A 25,773-nucleotide genomic window follows, 5' to 3' on the forward strand; every position below is an offset into this window, starting at 1 on the left:
AACGATTAAGCTTAAACTGAATTTGAATTTGACTCTGCACCCTTCGCCTCACTTCTTCCTTTCTTCTACCTCTGCTCGTCTCTGTCTTTTTTACTCAGCATCTCTTTGCTTATCAGACATCACACTTCTGTTTTCAATTTCATACCGTCATCCAGAGCGCCTGAGGCCTCTGCTTCCCTCCTCCTCCTCACAGCTCTTTGCTTCTCCTCTAGCCTCTGTTTTTCAGAGTTTGCTTCATCCCATCGCCCTGCCTCCATCAGCCTCTGGTCGGGTCTCAGGCGGCTATCAGTTGGTCCCACTCCGTCCTCCAGCTCATTCAGGGTCAATGCCAGAGCAGAGAAGTGGTACATGTTCTCTGCGTTCTCCCTGAGATGGCATGAAGTAGACTTAGTGTGTGATGATCAATAATATTGACTGAACATTGCAGCTGTTATACAACCACAATGACTCATATATTGCACTGTTTTCCCTTATGAAGCTGTTGAGGTAAGCTTACGGGAGAGGGTATTTCTTCCACAGCAGTTTGGGGGACAACGTCTGATAGACGGTCTTCTGCTTGCCCTCTGATCCACTGCCCCCTCGGCTGCTCTGAACGATCTTGGCACTCTCCATCTTATCATCCCACGTACCAGAGAGGATGTAGTGAGCCTGGCCCCCGCTGTCTGACACTACACCCGTCACCTGATATCAGCAAAAATAAATGAAATCAGAAAATAGGCTTATTCAGTCATCTCACTGAGTGTATAGGGAGAACCATGGTCTCTATTCCTAATGCTTAGCTCCACAGTCCCCCTGGGTCAGACAAACTGTAGGTACATTTTTAATGGCTTATCTCAAATCAGTCACTACCACACACAAATTTGGAAAATAGCCAAAATGGCCACTAAATCCAAAATGGCAGACTTCCAGCTGTGTTTTTCACAATGCACCTCTGGATTTTTTTGTGCGTCTGGTCATGATACACAGTTGTAACGATTTTTGTGAAGACTGGTGAACGCAGACTGAGGGGCTTTTCCTTAGATGGCGCTGTTGAGCCATTTACCACGCCCATTTCAAATTATTCCCGAATTCAAATACTTTTTAGGGTTTTGAATTTCCTGCAAACTTTGGTGAGAATTTGAACATGTGTAGGCCCTGAAAAATCCCCAAATGGGAAATTGAAATCCATCGAAATACAGCATTTCACAAGTAACTATGAACTGTATGACATCATACCAAGGTCAGAAATCCTTTACCTTATGTGGGACGTCCCTGGAGAAATAACTGTAGGGAGAGAACTTGAGTTGGCAGGTCTCCTTGGTCCTGTGATTCACAATCTCAATGTCCCCCGACTGCACAAATACAAAGAATATTGCAATGGTTAGAGAGACAAACACACACACACAGAATGATATTTGAGTGAGTGTTAATAGGAGAAGAAAACATTCCTCGACAAGAATAAGAATGAGACTGGCGGATGCACAGACCGACAGACTAACCTGAAAATATAATACAATGCCTCTGCACATGGCCGTCGTGGTGACATTAAAAACTTAAATACAAGGTAGGGAAAAAAAGAAGAATCACATTCTGAGGAGACAGAGGGATGCGAAGCCTTCCCCTCCTCCCCACAAATAACTGGGCCTCGAAGCTGTTATTTTAGGCTGTTATTGGAGATCAAAGCTACAGATAAATCCTTAGAAATTGTGAGGCTCCTTATTAATGTGATTGATGGCTTTGCTGTGATTCCCCTCTTCACTAAGGGGAATGAGAGATCTCCTGGATTGTACCACTAAGCTTTTCACCCAGGGTAAAGGCCAGACGTAGTAAAGTAAGCCTGCGGGTTTGGAGCTGTGGCTGAATAGTAACCAATGAGGAGTGAAACAAACCTGGTCAATCCACAGCTTGCCCACGATGATGTTATGCACTGTGGAGGTGACCTTTCTCCAAACATAGTGGTTCCCACTGGACTGGAAGTGCAGGTGAATGGCACCTGGCGAGCAACAGACACAAAAGGGTGTAAGAGAAATGAAATATCACAGCTACCATTGTTCCCAGTCTGACACTGCAGACCTGAAAGTGATGTGTTAGACTGTGGGTTTGTTTTTGTGACTGTAAATCTGTTTTTGAACATTGTCAATTCTACCTGCAGCTTTATTGATAACATGTATTCCACCATTGACACTTTCCACTTAACTTTATTGCAGCTGTGCGACAAAAAGTGAGAGAAGTCAGTAATATAATAATTATTATAATATATAATACCCCTGTGTCCCTTTGTTGGCCTGTATATATCAAATCTCTAATTTATCTAAACCAACAGACCCCTGCTCGCTACTGTCCCACAGCTACAGATACCTCCATTTATACCCATATTTTATGTGCAAGTCAAAGGGATGATAAAACGCTCCTGATTCATTTTCACACGCTCTGATGTGAGATTGTGTGGGAGGCAGATCAGTGTTTCACTTCTCTAAGGTCTGAGACTGTGGCCTTTCAGTTTGTATGATGGAGCCTATATTTACAAACGTAGTTTGCTAGCTTCCCAGCTGAATGTGAAATGTCTTACCTAGAGGCATAATAGAGAGGTATTTTCCACGGAACTTGCTGGCAATGGTGATTTCCTGCCACAGGGTCCAGCCTTGTTTGGAAATCACATGATGTGCAGCAGCAGGGGGGTGATGGCTCACCTTAGAAAATAGAAAGACAAAAAAGATAAAGTAGAAAATGAGGAATATGTTCATATAAGCATGGAGAACACTGTCAGACCTTGTGCATGCACATCAGTGCCTGTTTTAAGAAAAACTCCCTGTGGCAGCGCCGTTACCTGCTCACACAGCGAGCGATAGCCAAACTCTTCCAGGCGATCGAGCTCGTAGGTCTCTCCCAGGAGGGGGTTGAAGGGCTTGGCTGTCCGATGGACCGTGGTGGAGTAGGAGGAGACGGAGAAGGCAGCGACCAGGCACATCTGCTCCAGAGAGGAGTCGCAGCGCGCAGCCCTGTCCAGGAGCTCGTGATACTCCAGGTCCTCGGTGAGTCGCTGCAGCATTGACAGCGGCTCATTGAAGTTCACCTGAAGTGAAGAGAAAGAAGTGAAGATGTAATAAACAATTTATGTCAAGCTGTCAGCAATAGGAGCACTGTGCCTCAATCACTTACAGGCATGGGGATTTTAGAGAGCTCCTTGCCAATGCAGTTCTTCATAATGCTCCATAAATTGAGGGAGTAGTTGGGTTTGTCTGGGATGCGAGTCCGCCTCTGTCTGCGGGGCTGCAGCTCCTTCCCTGACACATCGTTGCAGCCTGGAGACATCTGGGATTAGATGGGGGTGGGGGATGAGGAAGGTGGGATTGGACCTTTTTTTTTTTATAATATTTGATATAAAACAGTTTGAAGAAAGGCTTTCAACTTGTGCTTGGCAGCACATCACCAGACACAGTGACAGAGCGAGTGAAAGACAGGAGGAGAGGGAACAGAAGACATGTGTTTGAGAGAGAGAGAGAGCAAAGCAGCGAACAAGAGGCGAGGGAACAGGAGAGCAGATGTTTGACTGGTAATTAAGATTTAGTGGAAAGATGCAGCTGTGTATCTTTGGCACCGCAGGGATGACAATGAGACAACAGGAAACACAATCAAAGGCTGTGTGTGTGTGTGTGTGTGTGTGTGTGTGTGTGTGTGTGTGTGTGTGTGTGTTTGTGTATGGATAAATGTAGGGTAGGGTGAGAACAGCAAGTGAAGATGGCTGCAGGAATAAAGCAACGGAGAATGAGTCTATGTGAGATCAGAAAGTCAGATTTGTTAGGAGGAGAGATGCTTACATGGTCGTCCTGGATCCAGTCACTGGTGGGACCTCCGCTTGCTCCGCTCAAATTACTGGATCGCCTGAAACAGAGTGAAAATGTTTTCTTCCGTGGCTACTGGTCACGCACACATTCACAAGCACATAGAGATACAGTACATTTCTCCACATCCTTTACCACTTCCATACACAACCAGTACACACACAGTGCACACAAGGGAGCTGAGGGTTATTTTACATGAGAGGAGCCTACTAATGACCTACCAGAAAAAGACGCAGTCCACTGCAGTAAATAAACATGCTCGAGAGCAGAAACAATAATAAGAATTTTTTTCCCTTGCTACAGGAAGGAAGAAGCTCTTTTCATCTATCTACTAATCCCAGAAATCAAAGGACCCAAGGAGATGCAGTGTCGAAATTGGTGCTAATTGGGAAAGTGATGTGTTTAATATAAATATACTCTGAATAACAAAAAGGAGCAGCAGCGGTGGCTAGGAATCATAAAGTAATAATGTCAATATCGACAACAGTACTTTCAGGACAACGGCAAACACTACTGAACTTTGAATATACAGGTGAACAGATGTTTGTGAAGCAGCACTGAAACAGCTTCAGGGTTCTGTGGACTGAGTCCTGCAGTCTGTCGTTACCTGCTGCAGGTCACTTTTACAGTTTCAGAAAGGAAGCTGCAACCAGCATCATCACAAGCCAAGCAAACAGCCCATTTTGGCATGAACTGGTCCTTTGTTTAAAGACTGAAACAAGTAGAGTTGCCGGCAAGAGATAGACTCCAATACAATAAAGAAACATGCTACATTTGAGAGCAAAAAAAACTGACCTGTGCTGTGTGTTGTCAGTGGCAGTCACTGTGATAAACGCAGGGGAATCCTCCATGGCATCAAAGTACTCAGTATCCTCATCTTCATCACTTGCGTCTTCTTTGAGCGGCCTCTCGCTTCCTTCATTCGGGACATTTGCATTGAGTGAGTACATGCAGTCATACAGACAACCTGCAGCTCCAGGAGAACAATCACATGATGTTGACTTTCTAATCTATAGAGTTGAGGAGGGAGCAGCATATAATCACATACCCGTGGCAATTAATTATAGGAATAATAAGCTTAGTGAAATTGGCAATGTGCCTGCTGGTTAACGAGCCTGAATGATGCAGGTTCCCCAGGGTGCTCTTCTCATATTCTGTATCCAACATTCAATTATCTGTGATAAAAGTGGAGCTTCCAACAGAGGAGCACAAATCCTTATATAAGCTTATTTATATTGTTTCGAATGAAAAGTGATAATTTTTAAACACAAATTTGCATTATTTTCCATCAACCATGAAAATTACACTATTTACTAAATGCCGAACCACGCCCACTAATCACATGTTACGCTCCACGCCATCAAGTGCAGACAACACGGTGAAAATGTTGTGTTAATTGAAATAAAGTTGGGAAATGAGGCTTGTGAACATATTACGCACGATTTATACAATGTACTGTGCAGTTACAACAACTTAATTTTTTCTCTGATCAGCTGCTGGTGCTATCACTACATACAGACAAATATATCTGTTCAGGTCGGGACTCTGATCATAGGTAAGAATTTTTGGGCGGGTTGGACAATGCACAGTGGAGTCAAAAAAAGTCCTGTTCATGGCGAATCAGCAGGTGGCGCTATGACCATGAGGTAATATTGACACATGGAGCTGTTCAGGGAGGGATACATAAGTAAGAGAAAGAATTTGATGAATAGACTGACTACAGAGATCGCAGAGACCAGATGACCTACAGCTATGAAGATAATTGCCATCCCTAACACAAGTATGAATCGATTGAATCCTTCCTACTTAAATTTTCTTTCCTCCACATGAGGAATACCCACAGTATTGACCCTGAGCCACACATGACTTTAAGCCGATTAAGTGAGGCCCACACTGAGGCCTCCAGGAGTAGGCAACACACAGACAGACATTCTCACCCTTGTTGGTGGTCGGGGCACTGGGCTTGTTGGAAACAAGCGTGGGTGCTTCTCTCCACGCTCGCTCCAGGCTGTTATGCTGCTTGGCTAGCTGCTCAATGGTCTCCTCTAGGTGAGTGCGCTGCTCTCGCTCATACTGCAGCGCCCGTTGCAATCTCCTACTGTGGGTCTCCGCTAGGTCCAAGAAGTCTCGACACGCCTGAGGGATTCACATTCACACAAGTCAATATCATCTCGGAAGGCACAGAAAGTAAAAAAAAATGAATAATAATCATTTCATTTTTTTAAAGATTCACAACCTGGGGAAAGAATTGTTATTTTTAACAAGTTTCAAGTTACTTTCCATTTGTGATGACAAACTGCCCAGATTACTTCTATAATACTTCTCTCCTTATTTTATAATATGGTCATGGAGGGAATTTCTTTTTTATTGTGGTTCATGTTCAAGTCTAAGATTCCTTATTTGCAATTAAAATATAATTATAAAACCTTTATCCATAAGAAAGTCAACAAATAATGCCATACTGTAAAATATCCTCAAGATGTAACTTTTGCAGACAGCTGACAACTAGAGAGGGGTCATAGGGGTAGAAAGGTTTAAATATATCTTTGTCAATCATTGTAATCAAGACTCTTAATCAAATCTTTCAACACAATCATCATTATATTAATTAGCCTTCTGGGGCACATTGACTGGGTGTCCCTGCAGTGACAAACGTTTCCTCCGAGCAAAGTGAAAACACCGAACACAACAGTGAGCAATGAGCTGATTACATTGCAGATTATATCGGAGTCAAGAGGGGGCATCATTGTTGCTGCCTTGGTTTTGCTGCTGAGACGAGGAGGTTACTTCAGATCAAACATATACGTGGGTGTATCAAGTGTCAACTCAAAGGTCAATGAACCTAAATAACATAAATGTCTCCATGCATGACGGAAGTGTCATGGTACAGCCACTGAACTGTTAACAAGTGGACTTCCAGGTGAGGCAACACAAATGTGTAGGAACAGCACATGATTACATAGTGTCCACTCAGTATCTGCTGCAGTTATCTCTTTGGTCCCAGAGCCAGAGGGGCTGTTCAGTGTTAGTTCAAGCTAACTGGAGCTAACACAGCTAGATAAAGCTTTGACTGTAGGTGGGGAGCTGGAGGGATATAAGGGTCGCACAACTCAAATAATCTCTGTTCTCTGTTGAGAGAGCGGTCAGGAAGTACGACAGCATCTGCAGGCAGCAAGGAAGAGAAATAAGGATGAGGTAACATCAGGAAACAGGTTATCTATCTGTCGGCTGAAGAAAGTCCTCACACACACACCCACACTAAATGGTGTAATTTTAAGCAATTTCCCCAAATTACACTATGATAAATAATAAATGTTTTATAAATATTTAATCTTATGAAGCTTATTAAATTAATGCTTTAATTCTAAAAAGAAATGTCTAATTCATTGAATTATTTCATGATAGCTAGGATTTATTATTTTTCTTTATTGATAGTAGTAATTAATATATGAAACCTTGATACATTTGCTTGGGATTCTGTGGGAAAGTATAGCAAAGAGAACATCTTTCATCTCTTAGACCATCAAAATGAAAACTAACTATCTCAAAATCATGTGTAAGGCAAATATTTTAGGGCAAAGCCTCATGTCCCCGCTATTCACGTTTTATTTTCAAATAAAAAAAAAAAAGATTAAACTAATGGTCTAGTTTAGCAAATATAAAAAATACAAAATGAAAAAATTAATCAATTTAACTGATGATACTTAGTGGAGCAGAGGATTTGAGTTATCCAAATTATTTAAAGTTAAGTCAAGTTGGAATTTAGCATAATGAACTTTTTATAGCTTTGAGTGTTTTTGGAGCAGAAAACTCCACTGAACCTGGATTTTTTTTAAGACACGAGAAAGAAATCTCTAACACAGAAGATGTCTCCGGTCAATCCCTTACCTTCAGCTGTCTTTGATGAGGGATCTAAACTCCAGTGTCTGAGCATTAGTTTAAATGTTCTCTGTGCACGTGACATAGCCGTCAACTTCCTCAGACATAATAATGATATGAAACTCAACAACCACTTGAAAAACTATGACAGTTCCACTTTTTTTGTGCTGACTCTCCGGCACAAACTCAGACTGCATGTGATGTCCGGTCGGGGGAGGGGGTTGGGGGTTAATGGGACTCCAGGAGTGGACGTGTAAGTCAGTAAGAGGTGGCAGCTATGGATGTCTGCTGTAAAAGGATGCAGAATGCCTGAATCAAATAAATGTGCATGCAGACACAAACGAGCAAGCGCTTAGATTCCCGTGAGAAGTTACATCACCACTAAATGAACGAGAGCAACCTTCTCCTCAGGCTGAGAGCATGCAGTTGCAATTATGACCTCTTTCTTCCTCCAACACCTCCTCTCCCGGCCTTACAAGTAATAACCCATAACAATGTACTTTATAATATAGAGCAAAGAACATGTTTGGATAGTGACTAAACATGGCCAGTGCTGCTCTACACCTATCAACCTGACAAGCAACAGTAAAAACAATCGCATGCACTTTCGGCAAAAAAGGCAATCTGAACTCAAGAATACACAAAGCTATCAACTGTTTAAAGGCAACGACAAAAGCAAGAAGGAACACAAACCTTGTCTGGTTTTAGGCAGAGCAGGTCTGTGTCTCTGTTTGACTGTTGGAAGGCTCTGACATTCCTCACCAGGCAGAGAGGGTCAAGGGTTTGTGAGGAGTTGGGGGGGAGCAGGGGCTATTCCTGTACCCCCACACCCACTATCATATCTCGTATCACTGCTGCAGGACCTCAACCCTCCGTGAACTCTCATCCACTACTGACATACTGCAAAGCCCATGGCATTTACCATTGAGCAGGATGGAACGGGGCCAGATACACTAGAGGATTTCATATTAGGATGCTTGTACTCAGAGCCGAAGCATTCGATGTGGTGGAAACCATAAAACCTGGTCCTGTGGGTTGTTCTGTTTGTTAAATGTTGATAAGAAAGTGACTCGACCAATCAATAACAATAATGAGATGCAAGCACCGGGAACCACTATCACCTCTACAGTTGAAGATTTTAAACATTACATTATAGACAGTAAGGTTTAAAAGGATCTGGTGTGAAACTGCTTCTTTAAGCCTGCAGCTCAGTGGCTCTGCTTCAACATACCACAGTGTGAAGTTACCTCATCGCTCATCACTCCGTAACCGGGACATTATAGATGTCTGACATTCCTGTCATATTAATCATGGAACGTCATGCAGAATACATTTTACTCTCTGCTCACTGCTGATGTGTCTCACACCCTGGTCTATATCAGCTACTTACATTGATCATAGCATTGGAAGTGATTCTGAAGAGTGTGGCTCGCTCGTTGACTGCCTTGATCTTCTCCCCTCCCTCCACAGGGACCTTCAGCCCCTCGAGTTCACTCAGGGATCGCTGCAGGGCCGCGCCATGCTTTGCGATCAGGTCATTACACGTGCTGAGGTCATCGAGCTTGCTGACGAGTATCTTCAGTGTTCCCTGAATCTCGCTGCGGTCTGATTGGGAAGTGGGTTCCTCGTCTCCTGAGTCATCTGGAAGTAAGAGGTCAAAGGTCACACAAATGGTCTTTAAAAGGAGAGGATCTGGGGACAAACTTAAGTGCATGGCTGCGGAATCACAAAATACTTGAACACACCTTGCTTTTTTAAAGCAGACATTTCGGTTACCTCCACTGACAATTAACGTAGCAAACTGCAATGAATAATCATGATCCATTTTGAGTGACTAATTCAAACAGTGGAAGGAAAAAATAGCCGGCTGTCTAACTGATTAGCACAGTTTTTTATATGTCGTTCTCCCTGGAAGTTATTGCAGAGACGGGCAAATTAACTGTAAGTACACAAGTCAACAAAATATATGACATAGGTCTAGTTGTTTTTAGACATTTTAATGAAGATGTGCTACATATTATATCTTGAACCTGACAACGATGGGAAGCCACTGTATTTTCTGTTTCTGCAATGTGTTAATTAAAGGATAAAAAGACTCCAAAAAAAGATATAGAGAAGCTCTTCAGTCGCCATGACAACAAAACATTTAACAGCGATGAATTCAAATGAGGAAGTTATTGTTAATACAACAGCTTCCAAAGTCAAATTTTACAGATGGCTTCTTTATCACACATCAATATACCCACACCAGCAGTGACACACCAACCACACTTTGAATGCAAAAATCCTTGAAAGCTCATCAAACACAAATGTGAGCGGTGTGAGGACGTTTGGATTCAGGGAGCTCATCCAATTCATCTGAGCATTTGCAGTAGCAGCTGTCTTTCTGTATGATGTCATATTTACAGAATTTTCTCAGACTTTTTTCAGGCAAGATCTCCTTCAAAAGCCCTAAAAAGTTACCCTAACACACACACACACACACAATAGTTATCTATCTAATAAAAGCGAGAGACCAGTTAAATTAGAGTCTGCATAATAACATCAGGCAAACTCTCATTCATTTATTTTCCCTGCATTAATGATTCATTCACTAAACTTTGCTGAATGGTCATCTGTGCCCCCCCCCCCCCCCCCCCCCCCCACATATGTTGGCTCTATGCCCCTCTCCCCAGGAGGGCCGGCCTCCCAGTGCGAGAACCACTGCACTAAGCAGAGGTTACTCAAGGTTGACAGAACACACGAGAACAGTGTTGCAGCGTCAGCTCTAGATAACACACGCACACGAACGCACGCACAGGCACACACGTAAACCAGTGACACACAGAAGGACAGAAATATAGAGAGGGAAAGACCTAGGTTCATAAACTGCAAAAAATAAAGCAGAACTACTCATTTTCTGAACTTAGGGGGATACACAAACTTTCTAGAAGAAAATAATACTCTAATATAACTTTATATCTTAACACATGCTCAAACAACCACATACTTGCACACCAGTGTTACAAATCTGAACTTCCCCAAATATCAGCATTTGTGTTTCTATTTTAACTATAGTGGCCTGTGTCAAAGCCCAACAGTTGCCATAAATTCAATCAAGCTGCATCAAACCAACTCATAATTATTAAATGTCCAAAACCTTCTATCTACCAATGTTGACCGTCTGAAGCTCGAATGTCTAGAAAGTGCTGTTTTCTGTCTTGTGCTCTGAAGCATTAGGATCATGCTCTGTCCAAGTGAAAACGTGTGTTATGTAGCCAATGGAAGACATTGTCACAATCGTGGTGAGAGGCAGCTCCGTAGCAACACTTCCCACTAAGAACATGGCAGCTGGCTGTGACCTTACAGTGGAAGAGACTATCACCTCTGTCAAGCCTATTTACACCATGCAAGTATAACATTGACATATCCGCCTGGGGATGCTGGTAGAGCTTGGAATACATCATGTAACAGCAATATACTGAGGTCAAACTTAGAGGTAGGTCCAGAGCCACTGAGAAACAAGCAGCACACACACATTCACACAGGACTTATCCTTAAGTTCCAAAGCTGGTGGAATACGTTTGCAGCACAGACGTTGCAAGACTCGGTGCGTAGTGTCAGGAGCAGCACTTTATGTCAGAGTTGATATGACATATGACATGTATGAAAGCGAAATACATTACTGTACTTCAACATCACAGTCATTGATGATGGAGTTAATTTAGATAAGGGGATCCAGGAAAAGTGAGCAAAAAGAAGGGGAGAGAAGGGAAGAAAGAAAATAACCTCTCACCATATTTGCATTCCTGGTCATTCATTTCCCCCAAAGGTAACCACAGTTCAGCCAGGAAGCAGCAGCAGCATTCACACACACGCACAGAGGCCACTGAGCTCTATCCTGCCAGGTACCGTGTGAACATGTTGAACAGGCTTTCCGAGAAAACACACGTGTCTGACTATTAGAAGAGACAAAAACAAAACCGTCCAAGCAAAGGTCAACCCAGCAGCCTAACAGCGGAGCTTAAGAAAACCTATAGATCAGAAAACAACACCAGTCAGCACCTAATACCAGCCACCGTTAGGGAAAGACTCAGAATACACTGAGTTTCAATTAAGTCTGTACGGAGAGGGAAAGGTAGAGGAGGTGAAACCGCTGACGATGTAAAGACAGAAAATTGACTGGAGTGTGTGTCATGAGACCAGCAGCTGGAAGAGGGTTAAAGAGGTGAGGGAGGAAACTAAAGAGTGAGTTCAGAGAGAGCCGCTAATGGAATAAGCCTTAAATTGGCAAAGTATGACAGATAAGTTAGCTGGCATGTTGGGAGGTTTTGAGCTTCCTCCCACAAGGCAACAATATGCCACATTCGAGTGGATGAATTTTAAGTTGATGCCCCCAAGCAAAAACAAAAAGTCACCAAAATATTACAACAATTTTCAGTAAGAGAAAAGAGTGTTATCTAATTTGAGCATGCAGCTGCGGATATGGCCAATTATGATTATCTTAAAATATTGTCTGTGCTTGTCAGATGGAGCCAATTAGTTCCAGTATTCAAAGCCAGGCCACAGTGGTGGAATGTACCATAGTAACAAGTTCCCTCAAGGACTAGTCCAGGTTTACAGTTTATGGATCAGACAAAAAACTAATTAGTGTATATTTAATCCAAAATGCCAGAAACCTGCAAGTTGCTTTCTCTTCAGATAGCAGGTCTATCACTTTTTTTCACTTAGGCAACCTTAGTTTAGAACATTCAATCTTCTTTGCAGACTACACACAACAAGTGCTCTGTTTATTTTTTTAATGGTGATCACACCATTTTGGCTGGTCTCGTTGGTCTCATTGGTCATGATAATCTCACAGCCAGACCTGAACATAAGCGGTTCTTTCTTCTAGACCAGCATAGTGTTTGTCAAACCAGTTACTGTATCTTTAGCTGTTGAAACACAAAGAACTGGTTTGAGAGTAGGCACTAGCTCAGAACTGGCTCTTGAACTACCATGGTGGAAATGGGAAACAGTTATCTGTTAACGTTACAGTAGGTCTTTCATGGACTTCAGGGTCGAGTAGATAGCAAAGACAACAGCAGAATATATGAAATAACACATCCTGCCCTCAAGTCTCTTTGAGAAAACCGTGTTAATTATGAATTCGGAGCAAAAGAAAAAACTAACAAGGGAACAGTGGAGACTGACCCATAGTAACCCCTGTCAGGGAAATCAAACTGAAACATCAGATGTTTCGTCTAATGGGAGACCAAGTTTACTAAATGGCAAAGTCACCACTGACTGAGTTACTGTAATCTTGACCCCAGTGCTATGCATGGCGTCCACTTTGGAGAGTGAAATTACAGAGTGGGGACTGGATAATATTTAGATAACATGTAGTGCATCGTGTTAAAGGGACACTGGATGGTCCTGAGACATGCAGAGGTGCTGTGAGGAAAAAGCACCAGAGAGAGAGACAGCACACACACTTTTTAAATACCAGTGCTTAGGCTCAAGCTAATGATTTTTTACCAGTGTTAAATGACACGTGCAGCTGGGACATTTGAAGGTAAATTTAAATAAATGACTCAGTGGAGACATTTGCAGTACTGAGGTGAAGGATGCCTCATATTATTCGCCCTCATTCTGCCAATGAGTTCAGCAGCTCTGAGCACTGCCACTTAAAAATAAACTGTCACATGTTCTGAGATATATTTGTCAAGAAAAGACTCTGCTTACAGCACAGTCTATAAATCTTACTCCGATTAAACAAAACATTAAAACCAGAATCTGTATATAAAAATTTACATAGACACCAGCCAAAAAATCCTGGATAGTCATGGCGCCATTTTGCACATTTAGAATTTAGATTCTGCGCAGCAGAGATGAGTGGAGCCACAGAAGTATGGTCCCTTGACCAATCACGCATCTCAGCTGTTCATCATGACCTTTCTCCTCAATTGTATGGCACCAAATAACTAATTCAAACTTACCAAAATAATAAGCATGTGACCTGAATTCATCTGTGTGATAAGATCTACCTAAAATTACACTGAAATTAGATACATAAAAATACATTTAACATGTACTTTTAGTTTAATCCATGGCCCAGCCACTAACATAGCAAAGGCAGGATTCATGAGTTAAACTGCAGCCAGCCATGCTTTGGATTCACTTTTGGGGGCAGTCGCGTTGTCTGTCTCTATATACAGTCTATGATTAGAACCAAATAATGCTATTAATGTGGCTGATCGGGGTATTTCTTTCCATAACCTCAGAGTATGGATTTTGCTCATGGATTCTCCTGTATAGACGATCTGAAATTTCAGGGATACACCAGGACACTTTGTTCACTCCGAGTATGTCCAAGGCAAGTATGTCATAAACGGCCTTCCTGCTCTGATATTTCAATTCACTGAGACAGATCGATACGGCATCGACAAAGTGTCAAGGACTCCCCGACAAGTTTGAATAGTGGAGGTGAAAACCCCTCACAAGTTCCAAACACGTTTTGTCAACGGTATATCAGTCAGACCTTCAGTAAAATGTGGATAAAGGGGGATTTCACACTAAAGCTGTGAAGATAAATAACCGTTTCATGGCATCTGCATCGGTGTCACTGCCTAGATCGCCCACTCACAACCGCAACCCACAGCAGATGTGGATGAATGGCTTTCCGTAGCAAAGTCAACATCACGAGGCAAGGCCAGGAGCCCATTAACACCCAAGTCATGCCTCAAGGGTGTATTACCTCCCCCCATCCCCTACATTTGAAGAACACTCTGCATCGACACAGATGCAAGTGTGTTTTCAGCTCCTGCCGTGTCTCTACTGCACTCTCCTCCCGAGATGATAACATTTGCAACAAATACACAACTGTGTTCGAGGCAAACAGAGATACAGGCTTTGAGGTTGCAGCTCATCGAATCACTACATATTCTCAATACATAAACACTTCATCCACAGCATGTTCATAGCTTCTCTCCTTCCTTATTGTCCATCTCAGTGTTGAGCAGTAAAGAGTAAGTAAAGGACATAGACTGCAGGGAAAAAGGCAGTGGGAGACTGTAATTGGGAAAGCAGTACCCTGCTATCCCACTGTCAGGGCTCGTCTCTTTGCTCGTCCCTGAGGACAGGCTGTCAGATCAGGGGGAGCCAGGCCTCTGGCTGACAAGACGTCACCCTGTGGTAGAGAGAGACGTGCATACCCAGCAGCCGAGCACAAGGGAGAAATGTACCAACCCTCTAGATGGAAGATGTTATTTAAACAAAGTAAAAGGCTAAGATATGAAAACACTGTGAGAAGAGTTTTCAGCAGAGATGTTACTTCATTTCTAATATCATTACAGTAACTTTTAAAGGTCAGAGTCAACATGGTGCTGTAAACTGTGAAGCAAATTCATATGTCAGCAGCTGTGAGGCAGTTCAATGAGTGTTGTTAAATCTCGTTATGATTTAAAACATAATTTCTATTTAATATGTCTCTGCTCTATGTTAATTTACTGTAATACATATTAAAAGCGCTAAAGCAATAAAACAGATGCATATACCTTGTTATCCTTTCTCTGTAACCAAATGAAAACCTAAGAGACATGATTACAACATATCGATAACAATGAGCCTGCCTTAACGCACAACAGCTCACTGTTTTGGTATTGTGCAAGAGAAGGGGAATATATGAGAAGTTTATCAGAGAAAGAAGCCTGGACCAGCTAGGGTGTGTCCCAAAGGAACATGAGTGTAATCCAGGCCAGTAATTGCTAACGGGCTCCATACCTCCCCTGAGATGCATCACGAGGAGACAAACACAGGAGACAGCCGGTTAAACCCAGTAACATGGTGCTCCACTCCACACAAGTAAATGAGGAGCTGTGCAGTGCAACTCATCACTGTCCCCAAAGCTCTGCAGCACAGCTCCGGCAGTGTTTCCAATCGAACGCTCTCGGTAAGCAGCAAAGAAACAAAAGGAAAGTTTAACAGTAAACTGCAGCAACTGAGCGATGGCTTTTAACACGGAAACATTGTATAATGTGCTTGGATAGACAAAGAGAGAATAACTATCAGCAGGCTACTTAACTGCAGATTTATATTCTGCTGTATGCTGAGCACATTTTTATAAACTCCCAACTGATGCATCAAACCTGTGAAAGAAAAAGGGCTCTTGCTTAGTGCATAACTCCTGCAGACTGAAGGCTGAGGTCATAAATCATCTGACAACCTCAGAGAACAGACTGAGCTCATGTACAAACAAGTCTGGTCACTGGGACAGGATTTCAATAAGAATTGCGTGAAGAAGTATGAAAATAGTATCAGTATATCTAAAACAGTCTGCAGTGATCTCTCCATTGTGTAATGTGCACTATATTCAGTATAATATCAGTATATACAGTTTAATTAAAACACACTTACACAAGGCTGGTAAGCATGCAATAAATGACTGCTGACATGCATGCATTTATCTTTTACATGCAACATCTGTTCAGGCTGTGAAGTGGAGGCTCTGCTGACGGAGCCTGTTGTGGTTCATGAAGAGCGAAAACGTGAATATAATAATATTTATGCTACTGACAGACTGGTCTCACACATAAGGTGCAATTCCACAGCATATATGCAACATTTCCAGACTTAGAATCTGAGTGTCACAATTCTAAAAAGTGACACATGCATACAACAACAAATGTTCAGCGACACATGTTTAAGATGCAGTGTTATTAATAACATGTTCTCTTGGTTGTTCATGAAACCAGTTTTTGATTTAATTTGTGTTTGTCATCTCGTCATAACTAGCCATTCTGTGTATTGAAGATATGTGATTGCTTATCTTTATGATGATTTCACTTTCGGTTACAGTCTGCAAATTCCGTGCTCGATTCAAACACATTGCATTCTCAAGAATCAACAGCAACATGCACAATAAAAAATACCTTGAATCTCCCAGGGTGATTTCCAGGCATTCAGATGATTTCAAAATACCAACGGATCAAAGTATCAACCAACCAACTGACCAAGCCACATAGAGACTACAGCCCTATACTTTCTTGATCTCAATAATCCCAATAACATAACTAAAACCTGAAATTAGAGTAATATTTTATCTGTTTTGCCTTTTCAAACTCAACAAACTTGAACCTGATAAAGAAGAAAGCTTTAGCAAGATCCTATTCCATGAGTCAGTAACCTCAGAACACAGCCAGATTGAAATCCATTGGGCTAATTTTCCAGGTGCCAGCTCTGCAAGACAATGAGGCATGAAGGCGACCGAGCTGAGGTTACTGCACCTCAGAGCTGTGGAGGTGTCTCTAAAGTACTTATTAAGTTATGTGCATTAATATTTGAAAATTGAAACATGTCGAGCGCTCTGCAGGAGCTCCAGGGGCTGATCCTGCACTCTGACCCCTCTAAAAAACGCATGCAATATTTTCAGGGGATATTCGCATTTATAACCAAGTAGAGATAAGAGCATATTGTTTGCAGAGACTCAGAGTTCACTGAGAGATGATTTTCAAGGTGATGTAGAATCTCACGTGGTGGTGCAGCTTTAGAAGAGGTTCCACATGCCAACAAACCAAAGTACTTCTGATCATCATGGCAGCCTCCATACCAAGCGTTTTCTACTGGGAAATGACCACATCTCATTATCCCACTGCTTATGCCACTGACTATCAAATACTGCAAATTCGTAACTACAGGGGGGGCATCTTAAGTGGTTTATACATCATTTAACTATTGTTATAGAACTTTGCTCTAGTCAGAACTAGTACATATCATATGTTAGCCATAACTTTCTCATTATTGTTTCTATGATAAGAGAACCAGATTTCAGGCGTTTTCTTATTGGATAGAAGTTGTGATGATTTGGGTTTAAGTATTTTCAACACATCCCAACATTCATATTTCAGGAGCCAGCCCTGAACAAGCTAAAAGCAACATTTCCTATAATACCTTTGCCAAACTCATTTCACCGAGCAAACAGCAGCGTGAGGAGAGTGGGAGCTCGGGGCTTCAGAGCACAGCTGTTCAACTCAACATTGTCCAAGTCTGCCACAGGCAACAAAGTGATAGATGACGTGAGAGAGGTGAGAAATAGAACAGGATGCACAGAGACACGGATGGGAAAACACAAACACACTTTTCATTGTTCATCTCATGGTGGCCTTTCCATCCTCACCGCTCCATTTTATGAACAAATACTTGTCCTGTCCTCACTAAGACAGGTTCTAGGACCCTGGGATATACAGCTGACCTCACTCTACAGTTTTTAATAGTGCAATAAGCTCTCCACACATAATCTGCATACACAGACGCATGATGCCAACTGAACACGTAGGTCTGGCAGGCTCCGACTCATCCATATGCAAATGTAAAGTGGAGCAGGCGCACAGGAGAGAGAGAGGGGGAAGGAGTCTAGGTGAGAAGTGCACAGGAGAACGACGGAAAAGAGGGAAGGTGATTGCATGCAGTGAAGAGCGCAGGAGAGGAGAGAGGCACTGCATCGCTAAAGGAGGCTGCAGAAATGTGAGCATCCACAGCGAAAGATGACAGACGCCACAGGGAGAGAGATGGATGGAGGAATGACAGCTACCCCTCAGACGCAGGATTAGGAGGAGATGGCATGATGAGGGAGTTTTTGTCATGGGACAGATGGACAGGAGTGTGACAGCTCAGTGCTACTGTGCTGTAGCTTTCGCCATCGTGGTACTGACCCTGGTTGAGTTTACTCAGGCAGCCCGATTTGCAGAGGGAGCGCACCGTCCCTGGGTACCAGCAGCTCCGGCCCTTCATCCCACTCTCTGTGGGTCAGATCCCACTCCACGCTCCCTGAGACACAACGCTGCCCCTGGGCCGCTACATCATCCCGGCGAGGGGGGGGCAGGGCTGAGGCAGTGACTTTCTCCACTCAGCAATGCAGCGTGAACACACATACATGCATACTCACACACATACTTACAGCACATACATACAGTGATGTTGGGAGCACTGCAGGTGCATCTGCATCTCCTCTCCTGCAGTGCTTCCCTAACACACACACACACAGGGCATACACACATTCACAGAGCTCGGCACATTTACAATTCTCTGCCACATGCTTCTCTCAGTGCAGTGCAGATTGGAGAGAGAGGAATTGAGTGAGCGAAGCGGAAAAGACACAGGACTCAGCAGCCAGCAGTCATCCACACAACTGACTGCTGGCTGCACCCAAATGCACTGAAATGCGCCGATTCCACCTTTTTTCCCTCGCATCGGATTCTTTCATCGCTGGATGGCAAAAGTCAAATATTTCATGAAGGTTCAATGGCAGAGATTGAATATATCTCCTCAGAAATGACACCACGTGAGGGATGATAAGAGTTCAAATTTATTTATTAGATCTTAACTCAGAGTGGTGGCACTTCACAAAGGGCGAAAGGTTCTTTATTTTTTCTTTCCTTTGAAACTGATTGATGTATCCTTCCTCTGTCAACCCTGATCACCAGACTCTGACGTCATTTCAGATCCCACCCCCTGCACAGTGAGGTCAAGGTCACTGTACCACACACCTCAAGCTGTATCAGCCCTGGGCAACAACAACAAGCCTCACTGCCTCACTTTTCTCATTTCAAAATGACTGCCAAAGTACATATCAGAATGTACCACACTGTAGTCTCAAGGTGACCCTGGCAACCTGAAGCCATGCTCCTCCTCTTAGCAATGACGCTACGGCATCTAGGTCATACTGGAAAATGATTCAATATAAACGTCATCCAGTTTCATTATCACATTGGGATTTACAGTATGACAATAAACTGCAGTTCTCATTATGAATCAGAGCTAAGCTTTATGAAAATGATAAATTACTGTTATTTTGTTTGACTAATAAAAAATTGGTTTCCTCTGATGCAGGGCAGTTAATTACCACGGCTAAGTTGCATTGGTGGCTGTCTGTCAACAGGATTTCTGATTCCATGAAATCTTGAGGGGACTGAGGCATGACACAGAAGAAGAATTGTTATCCCCTTCCTTTAACGTGGCAAATTAGGGGGCTCTTTTTTTAATTACCTGTAGTAATAAAACATTTTGCTATCTAAACATAGTCTGCATAAACTATACAGATATGTTTAAATAATCTAATAATGTGATCTCAGTGGCCTTCACACAATGTTCAGTGTGTATTTAAAAAGCACCAACTGTTTATTAGTTTTTCATTATGCAACACTATTTCCTTCTTTCATGGGCCTAGCATGGATAAAATACACAAACACATATATATATATATATATAAATAGACATATACAGTACATATCGCAGTGATTCTGCATTTAAGAAAACAAAGGCGGGTACCAGAGGAGGGTCTCTGGGGATTGAATGCAAGGTTAGAGAAGTGCTGACAGGGACAGATTGTGGAACGTTTAATAAATAACACTGTCTAAATGCCCTGGGGCATGTTCGAGGGGGGAATGAAGCATGAAACTTCAATTAATTTCATATACTTGACCTTCTTCACTGCAGTCAGAGTAACCATACAAAGAGAGAGGTGGAAAACACCAGGCTTTGTGTCATACCACTGTTCATTTTGTCATCTCTATAATATCTTTTTAGGTTTTTCTATATTATGTAAACAGTCCTTCAACTCCATGAGATACAGCCAGCTTAAGAAGAGCTCAGTGAAAGACTGACTTTTTGTCTATGAAGTGATTGAAAAAAACAGGTGTAGACAAATTAAGTGAAATAAAAAGTGTTAGAGAGAAGAGATGAGAGAATTAAGAATTTAAGACAAAAACAAACAGGAATATAATATGAATCTAAATAAAACGTCCAGCAAAAGTTGGGGCTATGAATCCACCCTGACAAAGTTTAGAGAATGGGGTAGGGTTAGGAAAAAGGTTATAATTAAATACAAAAAAGAAGAATGGTCATGCTAGCGAGGAAACGAACTGAGGCTTCCCTGCTCATGGCGTTTGTGTCCATGTGGTATGTGTTGTAACCACTCAGCTTTCAGGTCAACACTCACGTTCTAACTCTGGGACCAGTTAAATGATTAGGCCGTGTCATTTCCTGCAGCAATAGCCATATACATGTTAATGATCCATGTCAAAAGACCTCAATATGCAAGACAATGTGCTTTTTCCATGGAAGAAGCATAAAGACAAACATTGACCTCAGTGAAACACAAGCTGAAAATGAGGACTCCTAATGGACCCCTTCTGTGGTGATAATAACCCACTTATCCAAAAGGATGTGGAAGAGTGTTCATTAACCACAAATGTAAGAGTTTAGAGTTACTGCTTCCTGCCTCAAACTGCGCTGATGAAGCATAACATTCGCACAACCTTCCCTAAGTCATTACTGACAAGGACTGACAGTTTCAAGCTCAGGTAGAATCTTTACAAGGCAGACGATAAAGATGGAACCATAATTACCTCAGTGAAATGTGTATTTATAGGGGAATGGCTGTGTTTATTAATGTGGGCTCAAACAAGTACCGATGGAGTTGAGAAGCTGCCTTTCCAGATTTTAGTCCCGGTTTGCTTTCAGAACCTCCACACTGGTGAGAGGATGATTTTTTCTAACTGGGAATCATGCAAAGCTACTCTAGTGGAGTCTTAATATAGAAATGCATTGGTCCCCTCGACAGTTTCGACGTTTGAAGAGTCTATAGCTTCACATGCTTTGAAGCATGTAGACGTAACGGCAGTTAAAAATATATTTTCTCATTCATATGGAAATGAAGACACTCTATTTGAACTGACAATCTACTGCACAGAACAAAAAGATCAACTCACAGATAGAAAGACTTCACGGCAATATAATGCCTGACAAACCATGCATCTCTGAAAAATGTGTTATATGCCAGCAGCAATTAAGACCACAAGTACAGTCTTTTCCAAACCTATGACAGATGCCACCTAAAGCAGACTGTTACCAACCACGATATAAGCAAAGCCTAATGTTAAAACGACTGAAACACAAGGAAAAAAAAAAACTGCGGTTACATAATGTTCGAATCCTCCCCCTTTTCTTATATTGTAATAATCACTGTCACTATATTTACCTCTTTCACACCAAAATAAGCAGGTATACGCAGGTTTTTTTAACCTTTCCCATTGCAAACTCCTCTACTCTTCCATAATAGAGGAGTTTGCCTTTCTTTCTTTTTTCCCCCCGGTGCTTCATGTTTGACGTCAGAGATGCACCAACAACTGTCTTGCAGATTAGCCTTTCACCTTTCTAGAGTCAAGTTCCAACACGGCCGACTAGAGCCGTATCCTATAAAAGCCTACGTCTACTCCAGAGTCATTTGACCTGGGAATGAATGCTGATTGAATCCATTTCCATTGTAGACATATGAGTGAAAGAGCTACAGACCAGACGACTCTGTTGAAATGGGTGCAAATGAAAAATGAAGGCACTCAGTCCCAGAGAATACACCAATATAGTAAAGTTGTGAAGATCACGTTCACTGTAATGAAGTTTTATATACTTGACCTTCATTGGAAAAATATAAACTGAGACCTGGGCCTCCAACAGTGGTGGCCTTTAAACAACAGCAAAATAATATCACATCGAAGTATTGGTGTGAGATTGCAGCTGAGAGTAAACACTCTTGGCTGACTGTGGAGAAAAGACCCGAAGTTGGTACGAACACTTTCACCTGACCAGGCGAGAAAGAGAGGGGTTACAGCACAAAACCCACTAAGCGGATGAAAAAGGAGGAACATTTTTAACTGAGCTTGAGAAATGAACCACTATTGTCCTAGCTGACCGCTTCGCACAATGTTCGACAAATTCATATTTTAATAGGCTGCCTGTATCTGCGCTCTCTATTTCTCGACTTCTCCTCCCTGCTGATAAAGCACAAAAGTGACAGGAAGAAAATGTGCGTGTCAACTGGGACACAATGTGAGGTTATTAATGACTTCAGCTTTCACGCCGCATATAGCAGGTTACTGTAAACACTCAGAGCTGCACACAGCAGACAAACCCTAGTAGGACAAAGACAGCACAATATAACACCAGTGATGTAGTGTGTTTGAACAATAACACTGACTGGAGTCGTGATCATTTATAGATTATACATTAGACTGAGTTAACAAGGGTCTAACACAAAAACACCCAAGTCAGACACAAACTCCCCAACCACACTCACACGTACGCACACACACACACACACTTGTTACTTCTATGGTAACAGTGTTTAAAAACAACAAATGCAACAGCCTCACTAGAGCAAAGGCCCAATTCATTTCAAATCAAGCTGCACCAAAATTCACATATTTAAAGATACTAGTCCCTTAAAGATGTCAAAGAACAAAGAAACTAATAAACCAACAAATAAATAAACGGACAGGGGGGGGGAATATAATGTACTTGGCAGAGGTAACAATTACATAAGATGTCATCTAATCAACATTTCCACGCTCAGATACTTTCCCTCTTATATTTTCAGCAGACGTTAAGGTATATGGAACATTATATTCCTTGACTGGTTCTTTTAAAGGTAATAATGTGGCTGTGGTCAAAATATCCATCGCAACTTTTCAAACCACCTCTGCAGCATTATAAGAGTACTCCAAGATCGATATGTGCACATTTTCAACAAGGACGTGCATTTCATGGAAGGTACAGTAAAATCCAATCCACTGTGACACAGATAAGAGACTCTTTCCCTTTATATTCACAAATGAAACACATGGTTTTGAAGAACATTTTATGTAGGTTGTTACTTCTGCAGCCTCAGTATCTGTGATCTCTGTCAGGAGCATGGCTTCATCCAGCAGTGACTTTTTATATGTGACAACAGTGAATTTGACCCTGGGAGCTTTGTCTCCATCTCACTTGTCAGTGGGAACCGAGCTGATCGAGCAAACGCTTTTAGATCCGAGACAGACAAGGACAATTGATTCGATACACGGCCACTGCAGAACTAATTAATGAGGATGATAATCAAGCCATCTGTCATTTCATAACATCCTTTCATGAATTGAGAGATGGGTGCTATGAATTAAAAGTGCATACATATTATTAAAGTATGCTTGTTTGCATTTGTTAACATTTTTTTTTAAGAAGCAGCTTTTGGTTCGACTTTGATTAACAGAGTAGACATGAGTATTTTCCAAATCATTTGACAGAGTTTTACAGATTTTGTTTTAAAGAAAAAAAAAATCCTCTTTACTGGTAAATCATGGAAATAGTTTGTGAGCCATGAATGTATTCATGTAAGGAAGCTATAGATACTGTTCACAATACCTGAATTTATCACCATCAAAACACGTGTAGTATAACTATAACAGGCATTATAAACTTTATCTTACAGTCAGTTTCCCCTGCCCTGCTCAGAAAGATCCAATCACCCTCTCACAATACAAACAAAACAAATAAATATCCACAGTACTAAATAAATGCATAACAAATGTTTTCTATTTTCTGCAGATTGTTTCAGTGGCAAATGTCAAACGTACACCATCTCTGAAACGTACAGATACACTTGTTTTGACCACTATTACTAAGCCAACACACACATATCTAATAAAAAAACAAACAAATATACAGCAGCATCTAATCATTTTAGCAAGGTACAAATATATGCATGCAAACACACACACACACACACATTCCTGAGCACAACACAACTGGAACAAAAGCCCCGTACTTACAAGGAGACTGTAGCTTGTCTTTCTTCAATTTTTTTCCAAAGACTATACAGGACAATGTTAGAAGCCAAAGAAAACGGTTGAAGAGAAGAGGAGAGTTGGACAAAGCAGAAGGTCATTACATTCAGAGCTCAAGCCCCGGTTGAAGAAAAGCGGAGTAAACGGTTTACTGCGAGAGAGAAGGGGAAAGAGAGGGAGAAAGAGGGAGGGATATAGGAACATCAGAGGAAGAGCAAGTGTTAGAGGGAGCCTGGAAGAGAGAGGAAGAGCGATTGCCCGAGTGAACATAGGGAGGAGAAAAAAAACATGGAGACAGCCGGGACTAAGGGATGGGGAGACAGAATGAAGGATGGAAACAAATGGCGCGTGTTTAAGGAGGCAATCCCAATCTGTTCCCACGTCCTCCTCTTCCCTCTTCAATATCCCTACTGCTTCAGGACCATGGACAGAGCAATACCTGTTAATGTAAATAGGGAGCAGCAGCTGAGATGTCAAAATAAAAGTCTAAAAAATACAGAACAACAATAGCACAAAAGAATAACACAATGAGATGATTGTATATACAGTATCTATAATAACTGAGCTGTGACTTCCAGTTTACTCACATAATCGAACAGATTCCTTTCAGGTAAAATCTCACCTCCTCAGTGTCTGATTCACTTACTGTCAAATGGGGATGCTGATTAATGCACTATTGTCCAAGGAACTCAAGATAACACCAGCTTCCATACTGTGCACATCAAGGTCAGGCACTGTTACTCCCCTGCCTGCCTCAGCTGTATCTGCATGAACTCAGCTCGACCCAGACAAACCACTCATTAGATGATTGGTTCCGGCATCTATGAATTACTTATATTTGTCACACAAATTTCCACTAAATCTGCACAGTTTCCAAAAGAAATCACCTTTAAGGCAAATATTCAAAAGTTAAATTCAAACAGGAGAGTGTCTCATGCTTGCAAATTCAAGCCACCATTGAAAAAAGCAATTCGACGGGCTATTATCACACTTTCACAAGCACAGGGGGAAAAAAGGGGAACAACCACAGAAGAAAGGTCATGTTGAAGTGAGGGGAAACACTGCCACCTGCTGTTTAGATACGAATCAGACTACAACGAAGAGCTTCAGTGAACTGTCACAAATCCAATCTGAGCCTAAATTGATACAATATGCACTCATGTGAGAACAGGTAATTTACAAGAGAGGGCTTAGAAAGGCTGCAGGTGTGACAACACTACTAATGAGAAATTGATTCAAGGCTCTGGTCAGTTGTAAACAGAAAGAATCTCAAGGCTGTGGAGTTAGTACGTGCATCTTCCTTTGTCTTTCCTCTGCCTCTTTTGTTTAATTATTGGTTTATTGGGTTTTTCCATAAACAATGAAAATGATCATGCAGGACTCAGAATGGAAGACAAATCCCTCTGAGCTGAATTTCTGTAAGGTTCTTTGTGGCAGATAACAGTCATCCCAAATTACATTTG

General features: G+C 41.9%; 1 protein-coding gene across 1 annotated transcript in view; it reads right to left on the bottom strand.

Moving 5' to 3' along the window:
- osbp2b (oxysterol binding protein 2b) overlaps positions 1 to 25,773 on the bottom strand; it is a 40,931-nt gene that overhangs the window by 5,973 nt on the left and 9,185 nt on the right. The window contains exons 3-13 of the mRNA XM_062382160.1: positions 9,091 to 9,341; positions 5,759 to 5,957; positions 4,617 to 4,737; positions 3,798 to 3,861; positions 3,139 to 3,291; positions 2,807 to 3,052; positions 2,549 to 2,669; positions 1,869 to 1,972; positions 1,236 to 1,331; positions 497 to 681; positions 146 to 366 (exon numbers count right to left, since the gene is read on the bottom strand). Of these exons, the coding sequence (XP_062238144.1) occupies positions 146 to 366; positions 497 to 681; positions 1,236 to 1,331; positions 1,869 to 1,972; positions 2,549 to 2,669; positions 2,807 to 3,052; positions 3,139 to 3,291; positions 3,798 to 3,861; positions 4,617 to 4,737; positions 5,759 to 5,957; positions 9,091 to 9,341 (1,761 nt within the window). The remainder of the gene's footprint in view (positions 1 to 145; positions 367 to 496; positions 682 to 1,235; positions 1,332 to 1,868; positions 1,973 to 2,548; positions 2,670 to 2,806; positions 3,053 to 3,138; positions 3,292 to 3,797; positions 3,862 to 4,616; positions 4,738 to 5,758; positions 5,958 to 9,090; positions 9,342 to 25,773) is intronic.

Source organism: Platichthys flesus, chromosome 3 (assembly GCF_949316205.1).
Source record: "Platichthys flesus chromosome 3, fPlaFle2.1, whole genome shotgun sequence".
Classification (NCBI taxonomy): domain Eukaryota; kingdom Metazoa; phylum Chordata; class Actinopteri; order Pleuronectiformes; family Pleuronectidae; genus Platichthys; species Platichthys flesus.